At 38.5% G+C, this 21,946-nt stretch overlaps 1 protein-coding gene across 1 annotated transcript in view; it reads left to right on the top strand.

Annotated features, from left to right (window-relative positions):
* Positions 1 to 21,946, top strand: part of MLIP (muscular LMNA interacting protein) — a 131,775-nt gene that overhangs the window by 33,269 nt on the left and 76,560 nt on the right. Inside the window, 1 exon segment of the mRNA XM_068960982.1 lies at positions 19,062 to 19,133. Coding sequence (XP_068817083.1) covers positions 19,062 to 19,133 — 72 coding nt within the window.

Raw genomic sequence — 21,946 nt, 5'->3', positions numbered from 1 at the left:
ACTATAATCTGTTTAAAATTGTGCATGTTTCTGAAAACCTCTTTGATTTTGCAAATCCTCTTATGGTAACTTTTTATATCTATGGCCTTAAGGGCATTTTTTTCCCAGGCATAATGAGTTACATTATTGATCCTAAAGACGGAATTTAGAGCAGTTAGATGAGATTTGGGAATATGATACATTTACGATTTATTTAATAACATGAACCGTATTATACACCAAGATATCCTGTACTGATAGAATAGTAGATAGGATTAATGTAAAACAGAATTTTATATGTCAAGCCCCAAATGATTGCAAAGTCAATTTGAAAACTTTCTATTTCCTTTGCTGGCATTTATTTATTATTATTAATTTTTTCCCTCTCTACAATGTTGATTTCTTTATAGCTTTCCATAAACCTCAAGCTAAATCAATATGTATTTAGTTATATATTAATATATATGGGAAAATAGAATAGAAATTTCCTTTGTATGTGAAAATAACTTGCTTTATTCTAAACACTAAATACATAATGATTATAAAATACAAAAAGAGTGGACAGGCTGGGTACAGGGAAATAGAATTAAGAGAGGAGAAATATTGACTTTTAAATGCTCTGATATAACCTGCTGAACAAGGATATGGATCAGCATCTGTTTTTTTTTTTTTTTTTTTTTATTTTTTTTTTAATGTTCCTTTTTTTTTTTTTATTAAATTTTAAAATCTTTAATTCTTACATGTGTTCCCAAACATGAAACCCCCTCCCACCTCCCTCCCCATAACATCTCTGTGGGTGATCCCCATGCACCAGCCCCAATCATGCTGTATCCTGCGTCAGACATAGACTGGCGATTCAATTCTTACATGATAGTATACATGATAGAATGCCATTCTCCCAAATCATCCCGCCCTCTCCCTCTCTCTCTGAGTCCAAAAGTCCGTTATACACAGCTGTGTCTTTTTTCCTGTCTTGCATACAGGGTCGTCATTGCCATCTTTCTAAATTCCATATATATGTGTTAGTATACTGTATTGGTGTTTTTCTTTCTGGCTTACTTCACTCTGTATAATCGGCTCCAGTTTCATCCATCTCATCAGAACTGATTCAAATGAATTCTTTTTAACGGCTGAGTAATACTCCATCGTGTATATGTACCAAAGGGAAACATTTGAAGGAGTTACCCACAGCCTTCATGGTTCATTTGTCCTGGAAGAAGGCACCTCTGCTCTAGAATGGCACTTCTGGCAGCTTCCCAGCTGTTCCCATGTAACTTAGGATGTAGAGTTTGTCTGTGGTTAGATAGATAGCTTAGAATCCAGTCATTATTATACACATGAAATAAAATTATGAAAGTGCCTGTATTTAGAAAGGGATTGGGATTTTCAGTTCAGTGCGTTGAAATGACACCATTAGAGGATCCAGGTTGATTCCATGGAGACTGTGTTCAATTCTATCACTGTCGGGGTGTTGAACTAATCATGGGACAGATGAAAGAGCCACGTGACCTTGTGTTAACAAGATCTTAACCTATTAAGGTTACAATATGATTCACCTTAAAATGCATGCATTAGACATCTACTGTATGCCCACCACTATACTAGCTTTTTAGAGGATGTGTGTTTTATTTTTAAGGAAGAGATAATCCTTTGCCTTAAAAAACAAATTTTATTTAGCAGAAAAGCATAGATATATATGAGCTTTCCAGGTGGCGCTAGTGGTCAAGAACCCTCCTGCCAATGCAGGAAACAGATGTGGGTTATATCCCTGGGTCAGAAGACCCCCGGAGAAGGAAAGGACAACCCATTCCAGTATTCTTGCCTGGAGAATCCCATGGACAAAGAAACCTGGTAGCGTACAGTCCGTAGGATCACAAAGGGTCGGGTACAACTGAAGCAACTTAGTACGCATGCACGCATACATATATTTATACGATGTGGAGAAGCTGTAGAGACTTAGTAAATTTACAGTAAACCTAGAAAACAAGGACAAGGCAATATTAACAGTATAATACAGATTATGTATAAAAGTTCACTGAATTCAGAGAATATTATTATGGGATATGGTTAGTGAGGTACGTTATCATAAATGTTGGAAATGTTGGAACATTTATGTTCCAATGTTTAGGATTTAGCTTAATGAAGAGGAAAGCTGTTGGCATTTCAGAAATGTTAAACGACCTGACCAAATATACAGAAGATGGTCCCAGATGAATGTATGTGGACACATAAGAATGCTGGTCTTATCATCAGCTAGTGATAACAGCAATGATAATTACAGTAACAGAGATCAAATACTCTCTGTGAATCATGAACCATCATAGTAATTACACAAAGCAGTTAAAATTTAATTAGAAGAGACTATGTCTGTTAATTTTGTTATGACCGTATTTTAAGATTGGTCGTATTATTTTCTCCATTCTCTGTACTAAGAAACTGTTGTTCAATGAATAGCTTGCTCAGGTAATGTTTCTTATGCTGAGATGACATTTATATTAATTGAAGTCTACCGAATCTTGAAGCCATTTTTTTAAAACTGAGATTTACTGCAACAAAGCAATAACTCATATTCATTATAATTTTAGCCTGATTTATTAATTCTTAGGAAGGAAATCATCATTATGAGATGATGATTAGAATGATCAATTGATATATTTGGATTATTTTAAAATGTATTTTTCCAGATTATGAGGTCCTTCTATTTTAAAAAGCAAGTGGGAAAGAAGAAATCTTTTACCCTAATTCTAAATTTGAAAAAGTGGTTTATTTGAAGTAAATGAGCTGGTGGTTATTTTTTCAATACATATATGTTGTTATGGAATTCACTTGTGATGTATTAAAGAAAAACCTGGTGATTTAAACATTACCTTTTCCTAAATTTATTGATAATTCTCTCTTAAACCACACTGCATTATACTTAAATTATTCTTTACCTTTGTGAAAAGTAGTTTTACTCCACTGGCTTCTTTAGAGAGTTTCTGTTTGTGGTTCACTCTGCAGAAGGCCATGGCACCCCACTCCAGTACTCTTGCCTGGAAAATCTCATGGACGGAGGAGCCTGGTAGGCTGCAGTCCATGGGGTCGCGAAGAGTCAGACATGACTGAGCAACTTGACTTTCACTTTTCACTTTCATGCACTGGAGAAGGAAATGGCAGCCCACTCCAGTGTTCTTGCCTGGAGAATCCCAGGGACGGGGTAGCCTCGTGGGCTTCCGTCTATGGGGTTGCACAGAGTTGGACATGACTGAAGCAACTTAGCAGCAACAGCAGCTGCTTTGTTTATGTTTCGTCCTGTTTTTGAAGAGATGAAAGAGGATGAGCCTGAAGGGAGTTCTGATAAAATATTTTTGTCCTAAAATCAAGTTTTTCAATGATCTTTTCCTCCACAGCTCACTTACTACTCCCAGTATTGAAGAATTCTTGGCATTTGCTTTATTTATTCCTGTTTAATTTCTTTATTTCCAAGTTCATATAATTCAAGCTTATAGAAATGCATGATAAAATTTGGTGAACTGTATTAAAATATGAAGAGTGGTTATAATTTATCCATTTTTATCTGTTTCTTTGAAAATAAAAATGTTTCATATAATGGATAAAATTTATAATAACTTCTGAAAAATTAGTTTCTCTTGAATAACACTTTCCTTTATCATATTTATTTCCTCCTTGTTTTTTTTTTTTTTTTGCTATTAATTCTCTAGGTAAAAATCAGCCCGTGTGTGTGTGTGTGTGTATGTGTGTGTGTATATGAAAGAGAGTAAAGTGAAATTGCTCAGTCATGTCCGACTCTTTGCAACCCTATGGACTGTAGCCTACCATTCCCCTCCGTCCATGGGATTCTCCAGGCAAGAATACTGGAGTGGGTTGCCATGTCCTTCTCCAGGGGATCTTCCTGACCCAGGGATTGAACCTGGGTATCCCGCATTGCAGGCAGACTCTTTACCATCTGAGCCACCAGGGAATCCCTATATATATATATAAATGCATGATTATATATATATATATACACACACACACACATATATATATACTTGAGTATAAAAAGTTCTTTAAAATGAACACTGATGGATACTGGAAGAGATAAAGCTTACCTCAATTCCCAGTTTATTTTGATATTTGACTAGCTTTGCTTAAATTGGTAAGATTATTTTATAGATTGACAGAAAATAGACAAAAGCTTTGGGATATCAAATAATTTCTGTGTTTTTATGGAGTTCCTTATCTGGCTCTTTCCACTGTGGTTCTAACTTGAGCACAGAACGCTCTTTGAAGTCAAAGAGTTTCAGATTTAGATCAGCTTCCCTCAGTGCCAGATCCCAAAAGGAGAGTGGTCCTATAATACAGAAGATGATCAAATTAAAACATCAGTGCTTGGAAGGTATTAGCTCCAAGCCTGGGCCCTATTCACCTTTGATATGAAAATAAAATGGAACAGCTGGATAATGCTGAGCTAAATTCAGGGATAAGACATGTTTGATATTTCTTTCTCATAGAATCTGAAGGTTCTGAGTCTATATAATGTAATGGCTATATTTTAATTTCAGATATGGTTGAAAATATTACTTTACATTATAATCATGGCCCTAGACAGGATGTGTGTCTCCTTAAATGTTGCTCCCACGGCTCTTTGATCAACATGTGTATTGCTGGAGACCTTTCTTTTCGCCTTGAGAAAGCCTGAATATCAGAAAGCTAATCCACAGAGTTGTATTTGGGCTTCTAATATATTTGGCCTTCACTTATAAAATAGTTTATATTTTTCTCCTCGTGGGTTATCATGGCATTCCACATGGAAATTTGGGATGGTCATTATATCAAAAGCTCATTCATTTTGCCCCTCACTGATGATGGTCTGAAGCTCTGTGAGGGTCCAGTGGTATGGCTGCTGAATGCTATCTGGGCACATAGCTTATTTAGATAATCATTTGGGAGCTTTTTGATATTTCGTGAACGTTTATAGCTGATGTTTTATTTATAAACTCTTATTCCTTTGAGGCATCATGACATTTCCAAATATATCACACTGGAAACTTGGTGGTAAGCTTCTATGTGACTTTCTCCATTTCTGCTGATCCTCATGTAATCTGGGAAACAAACAGTATGAAATGTATCTCCATGAGGAAAAATGGTTAATCTGGGCTCGAAACAAATCACTCTTTCCTGCAGTCAATATGTATTGAGTGCTTATTATGTATGCCTTTCAAAGTTGTGAAGACGTTGAATCAACATTGCACAAAATGCCTGCTGGAAGAACATTTACAATCTACGATGAGAGAGAAATGACCCTCCCTCCTCAATTAGTAATTTTCTTGTCTATGAGAAGACCATAAATGGTATGGAGAAAAGTCTATCAGGGCATGAGGTGGTGGTTTTCATAAATTTATATTGCGTGATGCAGATAGGTTTCTTTGCGAGGGCAACATCCGTGGAGGTGATGCTTCTTGAAAGAGTATAGTCAGGAAAAATTCCTAAGGCCGCAGACCACCGGGCCAGTACAAAGAACAGATAGGGAGCCGGTGTGGCAAAAGTAGAGTGAGTGGGGGAAGCTGAGGTTGTCAGAGGGAGATGTAACTGGGAGAGCTTGGTCCTGTGAAGACTTGTGAACCACTTCTAAGTCTTCAGTATATTTTATTTTATTTTAATTTATTTATTTTTACTGATGCATAGTTGATTTACAATATTGTGTTAGTTTCAGATGTACAGCAAAGTGATTCAGTATGTATGTATATATATATATATATATATATATATATATATATGGTGTTTTCCAGATTCTCTTCCCTTATAGGTTATCACAAAATATTTAGCACAGTTCAGTTCAGTTCTGTTCAGGCACGCAGTCGTGTCCAACTCTTTGCGACCCCATGAACCACAGCACGCCAGGCCTCCCTGTCCATCACCAGCTCCCGGAGTCTACCCAAACTCATGTCCATTGAGTCATTGATGCCATCCAACCATCTCATCCTCTGTCGTCCCTTATCCTCCTGCTTTCAATCTTTCCCAGCATCAGGGTCTTTTCAAATGAGTCAGCTCTTCGCATCAGGTAGCCAAAATATTGGAATTTCAGCTTCAACATCAGTCCTTCCAATGAACACCCAGGACTAATTTCCTTTAGGATGGACTGGTTGGATCTCCTTGCAATCCAAGGGAGTCTTAAGAGTCTTCTCCAACAATTCAGTTCAAAAGCATCAATTCTTTAGCGCTCAGCTTTCTTCACAGTCCAACTCTCACATCCATATATGACAACTGGAAAAACCATAGCCTTGACTAGACGGACCTTTGTCGACAAAGTAATATCTCTGCTTTTTAATATGCTGTCTAGCTTGGTCATAACTTTCCTTCCAAGGAGTAAGCATCTTTTAATTTCACGGCTGCAGTCACCATCTGCAGTGATTCTGGAGCTCAGAAAAACTCAGCCACTGTTTCCACTGTTTCCCCATCTATTTGCCATAAAGTGATGGGACCGGATGCCATTGATCTTAGTTTTGTGAATGTTGAGCTTGAAGCCAACTTTTTCACTCTCCTCTTTCACTTTCATCAAGAGGCTTTTTAGTTCCTCTTCACTTTCGGCTATAAGGGTGGTATCATCTGTGTATCTGAGGTTATTGATATTTCTCCCAGCAGTCTTCATTGCAGCTTGGGCTTCCTCCAGCCCAGTGTTTCTCATGATGTACTCTGCATATACGGAGAAGGCAATGGCACCCCACTCCAGTACTCTTGCCTGGAAAATCCCATGGATGGAGGAGCCTGGTGGGCTGCAGTCCATGGGGTCGCTAAGAGTCGGACACGACCGAGCGACTTCACTTTCACTTTTCACTTTCACGCATTGGAGAAGGAAATGGCAACCGACTCCAGTGTTCTTTCCTGGAGAATCCCAGGGATGGGGGAGCCTGGTGGGCTGCCGTCTATGGGGTCGCATAGAGTCAGACACGGCTGAAGTGACTTAGCAGCAGTAGCAGCACTCTGCATATAAGTTAAATAAGCAGGGTGACAATATACAGCCTTGTACTCTTTTTCCTATTTGGAACCAGGCTGTTGTTCCATGTCCAGTTCTAACTGTTGCTGCTTGACCTGGATATAGGTTTCTCAAGAGGCAGGTCAGGTGGTCTGGTATTCCCATCTCTTTCAGAATTTTCCACAGTTTTTTGTGATCCACACAGTCAAAGCCTTTGGCATAGTCAATAAAGCAGAAATAGATGTTTTTCTGGAACTCTCTTGCTTTTCCCATGATCCAGCAGATGCTGGCAATCTGATCTCTGGTTCCTCTGCCTTTTTTAAAACCAGCTTGAACATCTGGAAGTTCACGGTTCATGTATTGCTGAAGCCTGGCTTGGAGAATTTTGAGCATTACTTTACTAGCGTGTGAGATGAGTGCAATTGTGTGGTAGTTTGAGCATTCTTTGTCATTGCCTTTCTTTGGGATTGAAATGAAAACTGATCTTTTCCAGTCCTGTGGCCACTGCTGAGTTTTCCAAATTTGCTGGCATATTGAGTGCAGCACTTTAATAGCATCATCTTTTAGGATTTGAAATAGCTCCACTGGAATTCCATCACCTCCACTAGCTTTGTTCGTGTGATACTTCCTAAGGCCCACTTGACTTCACATTCCAGGATGTCTGGCTCTAGGTGAGTGATCACACCATTGTGCTTATCTGGGTCATGAAGATCTTTTTGGTATAGTTCTTCTATGCATTCTTGCCACCTCTTCTTAATATCCTCTGCTCTGTTAGGTCCATACCATTTCTGTCCTTTATTGAGCCCATCCTTGCATGAAATGCTCCCCCTGGTATCTCTAATTTTCTTGAAGAGATCTCTAGTCTTTCCTATTCTGCTTTTTCCCTCTGTTTCTTTGCATAGATCGCTGAGGAAGGCTTTCTTATCTCTTCTTGCTATTCTTTGTAACTCTGCTTTCAGATGGGTATATCTTTTCTTTTCTCCTTTGCTTTTGGCTTCTCTTCTTTTCACAGCCATTTTGCTTTTTTTGCATTTATTTTTCTTGGGGATGATCTTGATCCCTGTCTCCTGTACAGTGTCACGAACCTCTGTCCATAGTTCATCAGGCACTCTATCTATCAGATCTAGTCCCTTAAATCTATTTCTCACTTCCACTGTATAATCATAAGGGATTTCATTTAGGTCATACCTGAATGATCTAGTGGTTTTCCCTAGTTTCTTCAATATAAGTCTGAATTTGGCAATAAGGAGTTCATGATCTGAGCCACAGTCAGCTCCTGGTCTTGTTTTTTTTGCTGACTGTATAGAGCTTCTCCATCTTTGGCTGCAAAGAATATAATCAATCTGATTTCGGTGTTGACCATCTGGTGATGTCCATGTGTAGAGTCTTCTCTTTTGTTGTTGGAAGAGGGTGTTTGCTATGACCAGAGTGTTCTCTTGGAAAAACTGTTAGATTTGCCCTGCTTCATTCTGTATCCAAGGCCAAATTTGCCTGTTACTCCAGGTGTTTCTTGACTTCCTACTTTTGCATTCCGGTCCCCTATAATGAAAAGGACATCTTTTTTTGGGTGTTAGTCCTAAAGGTCTTGTAGGTCTTCATAGAACCGTTCAACTTCAGGTTCTTCAGTGTTACTGGTTGAGGTATAGACTTAGATTACCGTGATATTGAATGGTTTGCCTTGGAAACGAACAGAGATCATTCTGTCATTTTTGAGATTGCATTCAAGTACTGCATTTCGGACTCTTTACTATGCTAAACCTTTGATGCTTAACTTGAGTAAGTCAGGAAACCATTGGGATGTTTTATTTTGTAAATTTATTTAAGTTTTACTGGAGTGTAGTTGCTTTTCAATGTTGTGTTCGTTTCTACTGTGCAGCAGAGTGAATCAGCTATACATAGACATGTTGTTGTTTAGTCGCTAAGTGAAGTCTGACTCTTCTCGACCCCATGGACTATAGCCCACACAGGGTTCCTCTGTCCATGGGATTTCCCAGGCAAGAGTACTGGAGAGGGTTGTCATTTTCTTCTGCAGGGAATCTTCCTGACTCAGTGACGGAACCCATGTCTTCTGCACTGCAGGCAGATTCTTTGCCACTAAGTCACCTGGGAAGTCACACATATACATATATAAACCCTCTTTTTTAAAATTTCCTTCCCATTTAGGTCACCACATAGCACTGAGTCGAGTTCCCTTTGCTATACAATAGGTTCTCATTAGTTTTGTATCTTATACCTATCAATAGTGTACATATACGTCAATCCCAATCTCCCAATTCTTCCTACCCCCCTTCCCCACTTGGTGTCCATATATTTGTTTTCTGTGTCTGTCTCTATCTCTGCTTTGCAAATTAGATCATCTGTACCATTTTTCTAGATTTCACTTATACATGTTAATATATTTAATATAAAAAGTGTTTGTTTTTCTCTTTGTGGCACTCCATACACCAGTCTCTAGGTCCATCCGCATCTCTACAAATGACCCAGTTTCATTCATTTGACACAATTCAATCTATCTGGCTGCTGTGCTGTGACCGTTAGAGGGTGAGAGGGAAAACAGGAGACCTTAGGAAGCTAATGCAACCACCTGGGGGTGGGGGAGTGACGGATGATGGTGGCTCTGGTGGCAGTGAAGGAGAAGACAATATTTCTGGGTATATTTTGTAGGTAGATTAGCAAACATTCAGCCATGATCAAAGCCATCTGTATGTAAAATGTCATTAAAATGGCTGGGCCTAGACATGGATATCTTTCTGTTTCCTTTTTCTGTTTTTGTCTCACTGTCTCCTCCTCCACCTCCTCCACCTTGGCACCTTTCTGGGGATTCTAGGTTTTCACGACTGTCACACCCCTGATAGCTCAGAACTAACCAATTCTGTACCCCATTCTTTTGCTTCTCTTTCGCTAGCTTTGCCCAACTCATCCTAGGAAGGATTCACACTCAAGTGACAATGATTGACCAAGCCCTTTTGTACTCCTCAGGGAGTTTTGCATGTTTACTAAGGGATGATTGTGCAAGTTAACTCAAAGAAACTTTTCTAAGACTTGAACAGCAGATGAGGAATTAAAATTTTGGGTTTTATTTTTTATACCTCCTGAATCTTACTGTAATTTTTAATTAAATCCTTCAAGTCAACAAATATTTGCTGAACATTTGTTCCTTGCCAGGTTGGTACTAGGTGTTGGAAATAATATAAAATCTCTCCTCTAAATGACCTATGAGGCTAATAAGGATGGCAGAATCTTGTAATGCAATAAAATAAATGCTATACACTTGCTAGAAATACAAAAAAATAAATCGGCCATGGAGAAGGGACCTGGGAAGAACGGTCCGGGGAACTTCTCCTGGTAGCTTGCACCTTCTCTGCCTGGCCGTTGTCCACAGCCAGCCTGCTCCGCCCACAGCACTTCAGTTATCAGGCTCAATGTGGACCTTGTGTTCCGCCAGTGATTCAGATGTAAGGGACGTGTCTGGGCAGCCTTCTTCTGTGAATTGGATCAGGGCTTGGCTTGAGCTTTCGACTCAGGGAGACTCTAACTAGGGCAGTGTAAACATAGTCCCTGAGGAGCAGGAGGCATACATTTGGAGTGATGCTCTCAGACTGTACTTAAAGCATAATCATAAGTTCATATCCCTGATTCTCAAGGCAAGTAGCACAGTTTGTTTTGAGGTCGCATAGCTCTTTATTACTACAGCCTGTGGTGAATTTAACGTGTCAGTGATGGAGGGTGCTGGCTTCCCTGGTGGCTCAGACACTAAAGAATCTGCCTACAATGCAGGAGACCTGGGTTCAATCCCTGGGTCAGGAACATCCATTGGAGAAGGGAATGGCTACCCACTCCAGTGTTCTAGCCTGAGAAAGCTCATGGACAGAAGGGCCTGGTGGGCTACAGTCCATAGGGTCCACAGAGTTGGGCACAACTGAGTGACTAACACTTTCACCTGGGCTTCCCAGGTGGCGCTAGTGGTAAAGAACCTGCCTGCTAATGCAGGAGATGTAAGAGACACAGGTTCGAACTCTGGGTTGGGAAGATACCTTGGAGGAGGGCATGGCAATCCACTCCAGTATTATTGCTTGGAGAGTCCCATGGACACAAGAACCTGGCAGGCTACAATCCATAGGGTCGCAAAACTCTGACACAACTGAAGTGACTTAGCATGCACACACACACACACACACACACAATGAAGGGGTGATGGTGACAATAGTGGTGGGAAATATTTTCTGAAGGGGAAGGGTGTTCTTGCCATCCTCATCTTCATACCCAGGATTTATGTTGCAATATCTAGCATTGCCTATAAATAGAATTAGCTCTGATAAACTTGCATACAAAATACCAGTTCTTTTTTTAAACCTAAACTTTGCCCTGCACCTGTCATGTAGTAGATATTTAAGAAATATTTATTGAATGATGGCTGAAAACATAGATTACAAATTGAAGAGATATAATAGTTATCATTGAATTTTTTGCTGGATTCAGAGTCAGCCTAGTTGGTTCTACCTTGTATGATTTGTTGATGGTGATTTCAGTCTGTAATATTACAGCCTATTATTATTATGTGAGTTATAATAACAGTGATTGGAGGGATTTGTAATTTTAAACTGAAGAAGAGAAGTCAATATATTTGATTTAATACCTGGAAGCCTTGAAATGCTGAAGAAGAAATATGTTCCAAATTAGAATATTGTTAAGAAAACACAGAGGAAATATAGTGAACATGAAAGGCATCTCATGGCAGTAAGAGTCAGTGATGCTATCTAGCCATCTCCTCTGTTGTTGCCCCTTTCTCCTTTTGCCTTTGGTCTTTTCCAGCATCAGGGTCTGTTCAAAAGTGTTGGCTCTTCTCAACAGGTAGCCAAAATATTGGAACTTCAACTTCAGCCTCAGTCTTTACAGTGAATTTTCAAGACTTATTTCCTTTAGGATTCACTGGTTTGATTTCCTTGGAGTCCAAGGGACAATCAAGAGTCTTTTCTAGCACCACAGTTCGAAAGCTTCAATTCTTCTGTGCTCAGCCTTCTTTATGGTCCAACTCTCACAATCTATACATGACTACTAGAAAAACCGTAGCTTTGACTATATGCACCTTTGTTGGCAAAATGATGTCTTTGCTTTTTAATATGCTGTCTAGGTTTGTCATACCTTTTCTTCCAAGGAGCAAGTGTCTTTTAATTTCATAGGTGCACTCACCATTTGCAGTGATTTTTGGGTCCAAAAAAATAAAATTTTTCACTGTTTCCACCTTTTCCCAATATATTTGCCATGAAGTAATTGGACCAGATCCCATTAGTTTTCTTAATGTTGAGTTTCAAGCAAGCTTTTTCACTCTTCTCTTTCACCTTCATTAAGAGGCTCTTTAGTTTATCTTCACTTTCTGCCATTCAGTTCAGTTCAGTTCAGTTGCTTAGTCATGTGAGATTCTTTGCAACCCCATGGACTGCAGTACACCAAGCTTTGCTATCCACCATCAACTCCTGGAGCTTGCTCAAACTCATGTCCATCGAGTCAGTGATGCCAACCAACCATTTCATCCTCTGTTGTCCCCTTATCCTCCCACCTTCAACCTTTCCTAGCCTCAGAGTCTTTTTAATGAGTTAGTTCTTCATATCAGGTGGCCAAAGTATTGGAGTTTCAGCTTCAACATCAGTCCTTCCAATGAATATTCAGGACTGATCTCCTTTAGGATGGACTGGTTGGATCTTCTTGCAATCCAAGAGACTCTCAAGAGTCTTCTCCAACATCACAGTTCAAAAGCATCAATTCTTCATGCTCAGCTTTCTTTATATTCCAACTCTCACATCCATACATGACTACTGGAAAAACTATATCCTTAACTAGACAGACCTTTGTTGGCAAAGTAATGTCTCTGCTTTTTAATATGCTGTCTTGCCTGGAGAGTCCCAGGGACGGGAGAGCTGGGTGGGCTCTATGGGGTCACACAGAGTCAGACATGACTGAAGCAACTTAGCAGCAGCAGGAGCAGCTTGGTCATAGCTTTTCTTCTACGGAACAAGCATCCTTTAATTTCATGGCTTCAGTCCCCATTTGCAGTGATTTTGGAACCCAAGAAAATAAAATCTGTCATTGTTTCCACTGTTTCCCCATCTATTTGCCATGAAGTGATGGGACCAGATGCCATGATCTAAGTTTTTTGAATGTTGCGTTTTAAGCCAGCTTTTCCAAATCAAGAGGCTCTATAGTTCCTCTTCACTTTCTGCCTTAAGGGTGGTGTCATCTGCATATCTGAGGTTATTATTTCTCCTGGCAATCTTGATTCCACCTTGTGCTTCATCCAGCCTGGCATTTCGCATGATATACTCTGCATATAAGTTAAATAAGCAGGGTGAAAATATATAGCCTTGATGTTTCCCAATTTGGAATCAGTCTGTTGTTCCATGTCCGGTTCTAACTGTTGCTTCTTGACCTGCATACAGGTTTCTCAGGAGGCAGGTAAGGTGGTCTAGTATTCCCACATCTTTCAGAACTTTCCACAGTTTGTTGTGACCTACACAGTTAAAGCCTTTGGCAAAATCAATAAAACAGAAATAGATGTTTTTTCTGGAATTCTCTTGCTTTTTCTATGATCCAGTGGATGTTGGCAATTTGATCCCTGGTTCTTCTGCCTTTCCTAAATCCAGCTTGAACATCTGGAAGTTCATGGTTCACGTACTGTTGAGGCCTGGCTTGGAGAATTGTGAGCCTTACTTAGCTAGCGTGTGAGATGAGTGCAATTGTGTAGTAGCTTGAGCATTCTTTGGTATTGCCTTTCTTTAGGATTGGAATGAAAAGTGACCTTTTCCAGTCCTGTGACCACTGGTGAGTTTTCCAAATTTGCTGGCATATTGAGTGCAGCACTTTCACTGCATCATCTTTTAGGAATTCAAATAGTTCAACTGGAATCCCATCACCTCCACTAGCTTTGTTCATGGTGATGTTTCCTAAGGTCCAGTTGACTTCTAATTCCAGGATGTCTGGCTCTAGGTGAGTGATCACACCATCATGGTTATCTGGGTCATGAAGATCCTTTTTCTGTAGTTCTTCTATGTATTCTTGCCACCTCTTCTTTATATCTTCTGCTTGTCTTGATCCATACCATTTCTGTCCTTTATTGTGCCCATCTTTGCATGAAATATTCCCTTGGTATCTCTAATTTTCTTGAAAAAATCTCTAGTTTTTACCATTCTATTGTTTTCCTCTATTTCTTTGCATTGATCACTGAGGAAGGCTTTCTTCTCTCTTTGCTATTTGGTACTCTGCATTCAAATGATATCTTTTCTTTTCTCCTTTGCCTCTAGCTTCTGTTTTTCTGAGCTACGTGTAAGACCTCCTCAGACAGCTATTTTGCCCTTTTGCCTTTCTTCCATAAAGGTGGTGTCTTCTGCATGTCTGAGGTTATTGATATTTCTCCAGGCAGTCTTGACTCCAGCTTGTGATTCATCCAGCCCAGCATTTCGATTGATGTACTCTGCATATAAGTTAAATAAACAGGGTGACAGTATACAGCCTTGACGTACTCCTTTCCCTATTGAAGCAGTCCATTGTCTCATGTCTCGTTTTAACTGTTGCTTCTTGACCCGTACACAGATTTCTCAGGAAATAGGTAGGGTTATCTTTAAGAATTTTCCAGTTTGTTGTGATCCACAGAGTCAAACGCTTTGGCATAGTCAACGAAGCAAAAATAGATGTTTTTCTGGAACTCCCTTGATTCTTAATATGTTGATATTCAATCTTTCGCTTTCCTACTTTACCATGTTCAATTTGCCTTGATCCATGAAGGGAACGTATATCTTAGAGATGCATAACGCTCCAGATGGATGAAGTACGAGAAAGGACGTCTGGTTGCTGTAAAGGAGTATAATCTCCTGGTCTAGAAAAATTGTATCACATAAAAAGAAAGATGAAATTTTGACTTCTATTGCAAAATTATTGTAAATTATGGAAGATATTTACCAGAAAAAAGAAGCAAGCAGTTTTTTTTTTCACACAAAATTCCAAGGTAAATTCTGAATATTATGGCAAATTCTTAGTTTGTGAATGTTTACAAAAACAACTATAACTGGAAGTGAGAGATTTTCTTAAAGCAATAGACATTTGTTGAATGCCTTCCAGTTTCCAGCTCTTGTGATGTCTCTCATGATATCATGAACAAGGAAAGATATCTTCCATTTTTCCTATCTTCCACTAGACCTATTAGAGGTCTAGTGATGTATTCCTGTGAATTCCCACTTGTTCTGAATGCTTAATCCAAAGCATCCTTGAGATCACTCCCTATCTCATCATTTTACTTTAATTTTCTGAATATTGTTTATCTAAGACTTTTCTTTATTAATTATTTATTGTTTGTTTGTTTCAGTTCAATGAGATATCAACTCTAGAGAGTAAAGTCTTGTGAGTTTTGTTTACTGCTGAATCTCTAATATTTAGAACAATACACGTGACAGAGTAGATACTCAATAATAATTTTTTGAATGACTCTGTTAGTTGGACTGCTATATCCAAGTAAATTTACAAGATGGATCGACGCCCACCAGGTTGGCAGAATCCAGTAGGCAAGAGCTTTCTATCCTTAATTTGTGACTTGAATGAAGATAAAAATGGTTCATGAAATAACATAAAATTATTATCTTCACAGTTTACAATGACAAACCAAATATAAACCAAATGTTAAAGAGAGATGAAAGAGTAATATTCCATTGTGTCTGTGTACCACAATTTTCTTATCCATTCATGTGCCAATGAACATCTAGGTTGCTTCCATGTCCTAGCTATTGTAAACAGTGCTGCAGTGAACACTGGGGTACATGTATCTCTTTCAATTCTGGTTTCCTCTGTGTGTATGCCACACAGTGGGGTTTCTGGGTTGTATGGCAGTTCTATTTCCAGTTTTTTAAGGCCTCTCCACACTGTTCTCCATGGGGGTGGGGAGTGAGTTGGAGGGGGAGTTCTGGATGAGGAGACACCTGTGCACCCGTGGCTGACTCACGTTGATGTATGGCAAAACCACCGCAATATTGTAAAGTAATTAGCCACCAATTAAAATAAATTAAATTTAAAAAAGAGATGAAAGAATTAGGAATTTTAGGCTATAGCATAGTCACTGTGATCCAATAATATATGAAATGACTTCAGTTTCACTCTCTCCTGTATTCTAAACATACTACAAAAACCAAGGAGACAATTCCTATGATTATTATCTTCACTATATTAATTGAGTTTATTGTCAATATCATGTAAATGATAATGATATTCTGCCTTGTGTTAAAAATACATCTAGTTAAACATATCTTTTAAAATTTTACATATAGTAGTGTGTATATGTTAATCCCACACTCCTAATTTATCCTTCCCCGCACCTTTCCCCTTTGGTAAATATAAATTTTTGAATTTGGTAAACAGAATTTGGTAAACATAAATGTTTTCAAATTCTGTCAATCTGGTTCTGTTTTGTAAATAAGATCATTTGTATCATTTTTTAAATACAACACTGTAAATCAAGTATACTCTAATATAAAATCAAAATTAAAATTTAAAAATGTTAAAGGAATATTGACAGAGGAAAATGATAGTGGAGTTCTTCAGTTGAGGATCAGTAAGGAAAAGGTTGATAGAAACAGCAGTATAACCATCACACAGAAGAGAGTTCTTAGACACACAGGGAAAAAAAGGACCAATGTCCTCTAGGAGTAAGTTAGCAGAAGCATATTTTGTTTCAACATAATGGAGAATTTTGTACTAATTCTAACAGAACTAAACGTGCTACCTTGGGAGGTATGGCTGAACAAGGGATCAGAGAGATTCATGCTTTGGCTAAGGGAGTTGAACCAAATTGCCTTCAATTTCACTTCTGATTCTAATATTATATGGCATTATGTGTATAATAGCAAGATATTGCTCTGACCAAGCTTTTCAGCTATATTCTTTAGAGCAGCTGAGGATAGGAGAGCAAAGGTTATAAATAATTATGCACTCTGAAAGATGAGGTGAGGTCCTATGGTAGATGAGTCATGGCCGTTGACCTGGAGCACCCATGTCCAAATCCCAGCTATGATTTAGTAGCTAGTGACCTTAGATAAGTTCTTTCTTAACGTCTCTCTGCTTTGAAGTGAAAGTGAAAGTCGCTCAGTCATGTCTGACTCTTCGTGACCCCATGGACTATATGGAATTCTCCAGGCCAGAATACTGGAGTGGGTAGCCTATCCCGTCTCCAGAGGATCTTGATGACCCAGGAGTAGAACCAGGGTCTCCTGCATTGCAGGCAGATTCTTTACCAACTGAGCTATTAGGGAAGCCTTTTAGTTTCCATATATAAAGTGAATGTAATATAGTATCTACGTCATAGGTTTGTTTTGATAACTCAGGGAGATAATACACAGTAAGCTTTTAGAGGTTACCTAGCTTGTAGTGATTGTTAGTTATTATTGCAACCATTGTTGCAATTAAATCCCACAAAACCACTGTGGAGTATTAATAACATTTTTTCTGCATAATTTATCTGTTTAGATATTCCTTGAAAGAAGATATCTTATTGAGAAATATAGGCCTGGTGGACCTGAATTCCAGATCTTTTAGATTCTATATAGGCTGTGGTCTTAGATGAGTCATCTGAACTCACCACATAGCCTTTGCTTAATGCTTGTTTAGTTATAGGGATTCTGCAAAATTAAATGAGGCAATGCATGTTATTTGCCTAGTTATGGATGTCGGCTCTTATTTTCCATGTTGAGGTGGTATTTTGCTTCAATCCTTAATCTAAATGTGTTATTTTCTGGAGACTGTAGTAGTACAGTTAAGTCCCCTACATATGAACCTTCAGGTTTTGACCTTTGAAAGATGTGAATGTTCATGCCAGCCCCTATATCCCAGCTGTTGTACTGTACTACTGAACCTTTCAAGGTATTGTACTGTAAATTTGAAAATGTTTCATTTTTTGTGTTTGTTTTTAATGTGTATTTTATTTGTATGAAAAGTATTACAAACCTATTATAGTACAGTACTGTATAGCCAAACGTGTCAGTTGAGTATCTAGGCTAAGTTAGTTGGAGTACAAACAAACTGAACTTACCAATGCGCTCTTGGAACGGAACTTGTTCGTATGTAGGGGGCTCACTGTATCAGGTCAACAGAGAGACTCAGGGCTGGAAGGGCCTGAAGCGTTGCTTCTTCTGTCCCTGGCATTTTTTATTTTACTTGATTGCTCTGTCTTCTTCTGTAGACCCTTTGGTTTGCTTGCAGGGGATGAAGACAGCCTGGTGCTGTGTGCCAGTTCCCACAGCTTTAGAGCCAGTGGGGAGGCTGCCTGAGACAGGAGCTTTTGGAGTGAGAGGAACCTTGAACTTGGCACCCAGAGCAATGTCAACACTGGGATTTTGATTATGTCTGTGATCCTGATTTCTACAGTTTCCTCATGCTTGACCCCAAATACTCTACAAAACTGAATTAAATTACCCCAAATTTTACTTAAAACTTGGAATATTTTATCTTTCGATTCTTTAATATCACTGTATTGGAAAGTGCAAGAGAGGGTGATGAAGTTTAAAAAATGAATTTAAAACCAAGAGCATGGCCTTCTAATTTTCCCATTATGGAGTTAAATTGCTATAACATCTATTCAAAATACTACTTTTAAAAAATTAATGCTGGATTTTATGTGTTCTGATCACTGTTTTTATAAATGATGCAAGAGAATGTATCGAGTTTAATTAAACTTATTGGCACAATATTTGTTAATTATAGCACCATAAAGAAAGACTCACATTCCTTTGAGAATCAAGCAAAAATACCCCAAATATTTATACACTAATGTTCCTGTCAGGGCATACTGCCAATGAGAAATTTACATATAAACTTTGTAAAAAGGAATGTTTTTAAACTCTGAAACGATATAACATATAATTGCCTATAATCCCTAGGCTGATGTTTTACTGTGGTATTTCTTTGCTTCTCGTTCTAATAAAACATTAACATGAAGAGCTAATTTTTTCTGTCAAAAGCAAGTTGTTGAAGCATAATCATTGTTTCCTTCATTTGGTAACATGTCATTTAACTTGGTAGAACTGGTCTAAAATTATGTCACATTCTTTCCCCTTTTCAACTCCATTCTTACTTTCTGGTTACCCCCCCATTCTAGCAATACAAGACCAAGTCCAGCTACAAGGCTTTTGCAGCAATCCCAACAAACACATTGCTTTTGGAACAGAAGGTCAGTGTTGGCTCAAAAGCAGAGTAAATTTTGGTGATGTTTTCTAAGATTGCTCATGTTTTTTAGAAAATTTTTGTTTTCAAGTTTTGCATTTACCAAAATAAAGTGCTGCTTTTAGTTTAGGGTGATATGGTGAAAGCATCTTGGTGAATAGAATTGGAGACGTCATTAATTTATCAGTAGAGTCTGGGTAGGAGCTGTCAGGCAGCTCTGGGAAACTTGATTACATCGTGTATCTCTGAGTATATCCCTGTCCTTTGAAATTTTAAATAATTGTTAATATTTAAGTCTTTCCAGGATGGTGGTCCCGTGATGATTAAGACTTCACTTTCTGATACAGGAGGTGTGGGTTCAGTCCCTGGTTAGGGAGCTGAGATCCCACATGCCTTGTGGGCAAAAATCCAAGACATAAACCAGAAGCAGGATTATACAAATCCAATAAAGACTTTAAAAATAAAGTTCACATAGAAAATCTTAAAAAAAATTTTTAAGGGTGTCCACTTCTGTTCACATTGGTCAATCAACAGAGTAGAGATAAAATGGGGTTACATCTGGGCAACTGGCCACCTTTCAAATTGGGTGTTTCATAGGTGGCTCAGATGGTAAAAATCTGCCTGCAGTGCAGGGCACACAGGAAATGCAGTTTCAGTCCCTGGGTAGGGAAGATGCCCTGGAGGAGGGCATGGCAACCCACTCCAGTATTCTTGCCTAGAGAAGTCCATGGACAGAGTAGCCTAGTGGGCTACACAGTCCATGGGGCCAAAGAGAGTTGGATATGACTGAGCGACTAACACTTTCACTTTAACACACTATGTGGCTTCCACAGGGTGGAAATACATTAGCCAAGCACCTAACTTAACCTCTTAAATCCGATCACAGTCTGAACATCTTTATTCATCTCACCGATCTGACCTCCATGAATGAGATAGAAGGTGGAAATCCTTCCCAGTGACCCAGCTGCTTTCACATGGCTCCAGGGCATTTTTGATTTGCTATTAAGAGTCATTAACTATAAAATTACAGGATTCTGCTTCAGTGGGTAAATTAAAGTCTCTTGTTTCACAAGTCCATTACAAAGACTCTAATGAAGTCCCAGTGGAGGAAATGAATGAAATCAATTACCAAGTTTATGACATGATATAGTTCCTATGTTATTTTTATGCTATTTATTTAGGCAATATATCTTTGATTGCATGAAGCCCATTTTTTGTGTATGTGTGTGCAACTATAGTGTTTCAAATAATATAATTATTTGTCAAATGTTAGTGTTTGCAACCAGGTGATATTTTGCCCACTGGTTTGTGAATCTATATGCTAAAATCTACATTTTAGCATGATCCGGAGAATAAAACTGTATACTCTCATATTCTGTATATTCCTTTGTCTAAAAAATAGGAATTGCTAGCAGGGAATGCTAAGAGCTGTATAAGTGAACATTAGTTGACAGTATCTCTTACATTGTGTGTCTCTGATAACGAACTGTTATCCAACTGTGGCCCAGAGTATGCTCTATATATCTGAATCCTTTGAGCTGGGGTGGGAGTTACTTGGCTGCAGGCAGATGGGTAGATTTTTCCTCTAGCTTCTTTTCTGATTTTTGACCTTTTATGGTTCATTGAAGGATAACATAGGGGAATTCCCTGGTGGTCTAGTGGTTAAGACTCTGAGCTTCCACTGCAGGGGACATGGGTTCAATTCTTGGTTGGGGAACTAATATCCTGCATGCTGCATGCCCGCCCCCACCCCCTCCACTCCCCCAAAAGGGAGATTTCCAATATCGGGTGATTTCTGGAGGCTTGAGGAAGTGACACCATCACCGTGTCACCAGATGCCCCTTACCCTGTGTCTAGAGTTACTATGTGGGGTTGTAGTAGAAGTCTTCCTTCATCATAGACCCTCTTCCCATTTAGAAGGATGTTTCCAAAATCTGGTCACAAGGGCCTGCCTTCACAAAAGTCAGAGAAGCTCTTCCCTCACCAGCCATGCAGACTCCCTGGTTTCAGAATTTCTGTCTTTTTCAGTTCAATGGATTTTAAGGATTATACTTCATTAGCTTCAGTCAGTCATTAAAAATGAAGAATGATTAGCTTAATTTCAAATTTCATCAAAACTCATTTTATAAACTTCTTTGGTGGTATTGGTTTCTACTGAACCTAACGCAAGTTCATAAAGGAGAGGGTTTGTGTTTTTAATTTCAAATAAAACATACTCTTCAGTAAAATTATCATTTTTGTTTTTAGTACAACATCTGTAAATATCATGATATCTAATTTAAAATATCTAATGCATTTATTCACCAGGGTTTAGCCTAACTGAGCACACAATACATTTATCTAGTGTGGATAACTGTCTCTTGGCTAAGATATTGTTTTTGGACCACAAATACTTGAATTGCTTCAGGGTCACAGGATATAACATGATGCTTGTTTTTCTTTAGAGCCTTTTATAATTCCATGGTTTTGTGTTTTTTTGGTTGGCTTTCCTGTGTTATGTACTCCCCAATGGGAAACTTTACTTTTAAGAATTTTTAAATCATAAAAATATTATCTCAAGATTTTATGAGAGTTTATATATTTTCAGTCATATTGCTTGAATGATACTGTGTTGTTTCTTTCATGGCTGTAGTTTTAAAAAAATAAATCTGGTTTATACAATAGAACTCATCCTATGCCATCAAAATCAAAGGGACTTATTTCTGAATTGAGTGAGTAAATTAGGACTATAATAATAAGAGGCTCTTCTATTTGGGGGAGGATTTATAGTTTGGAATTTGTTGAATCCCAGAAACTTTTCAGAGATCCCTTTCATATCAT

Source organism: Capricornis sumatraensis, chromosome 22, assembly GCF_032405125.1.
Source record: "Capricornis sumatraensis isolate serow.1 chromosome 22, serow.2, whole genome shotgun sequence".
Lineage (NCBI taxonomy): Eukaryota > Metazoa > Chordata > Mammalia > Artiodactyla > Bovidae > Capricornis > Capricornis sumatraensis.
This window is presented reverse-complemented; position numbering and strand designations above follow the sequence as displayed.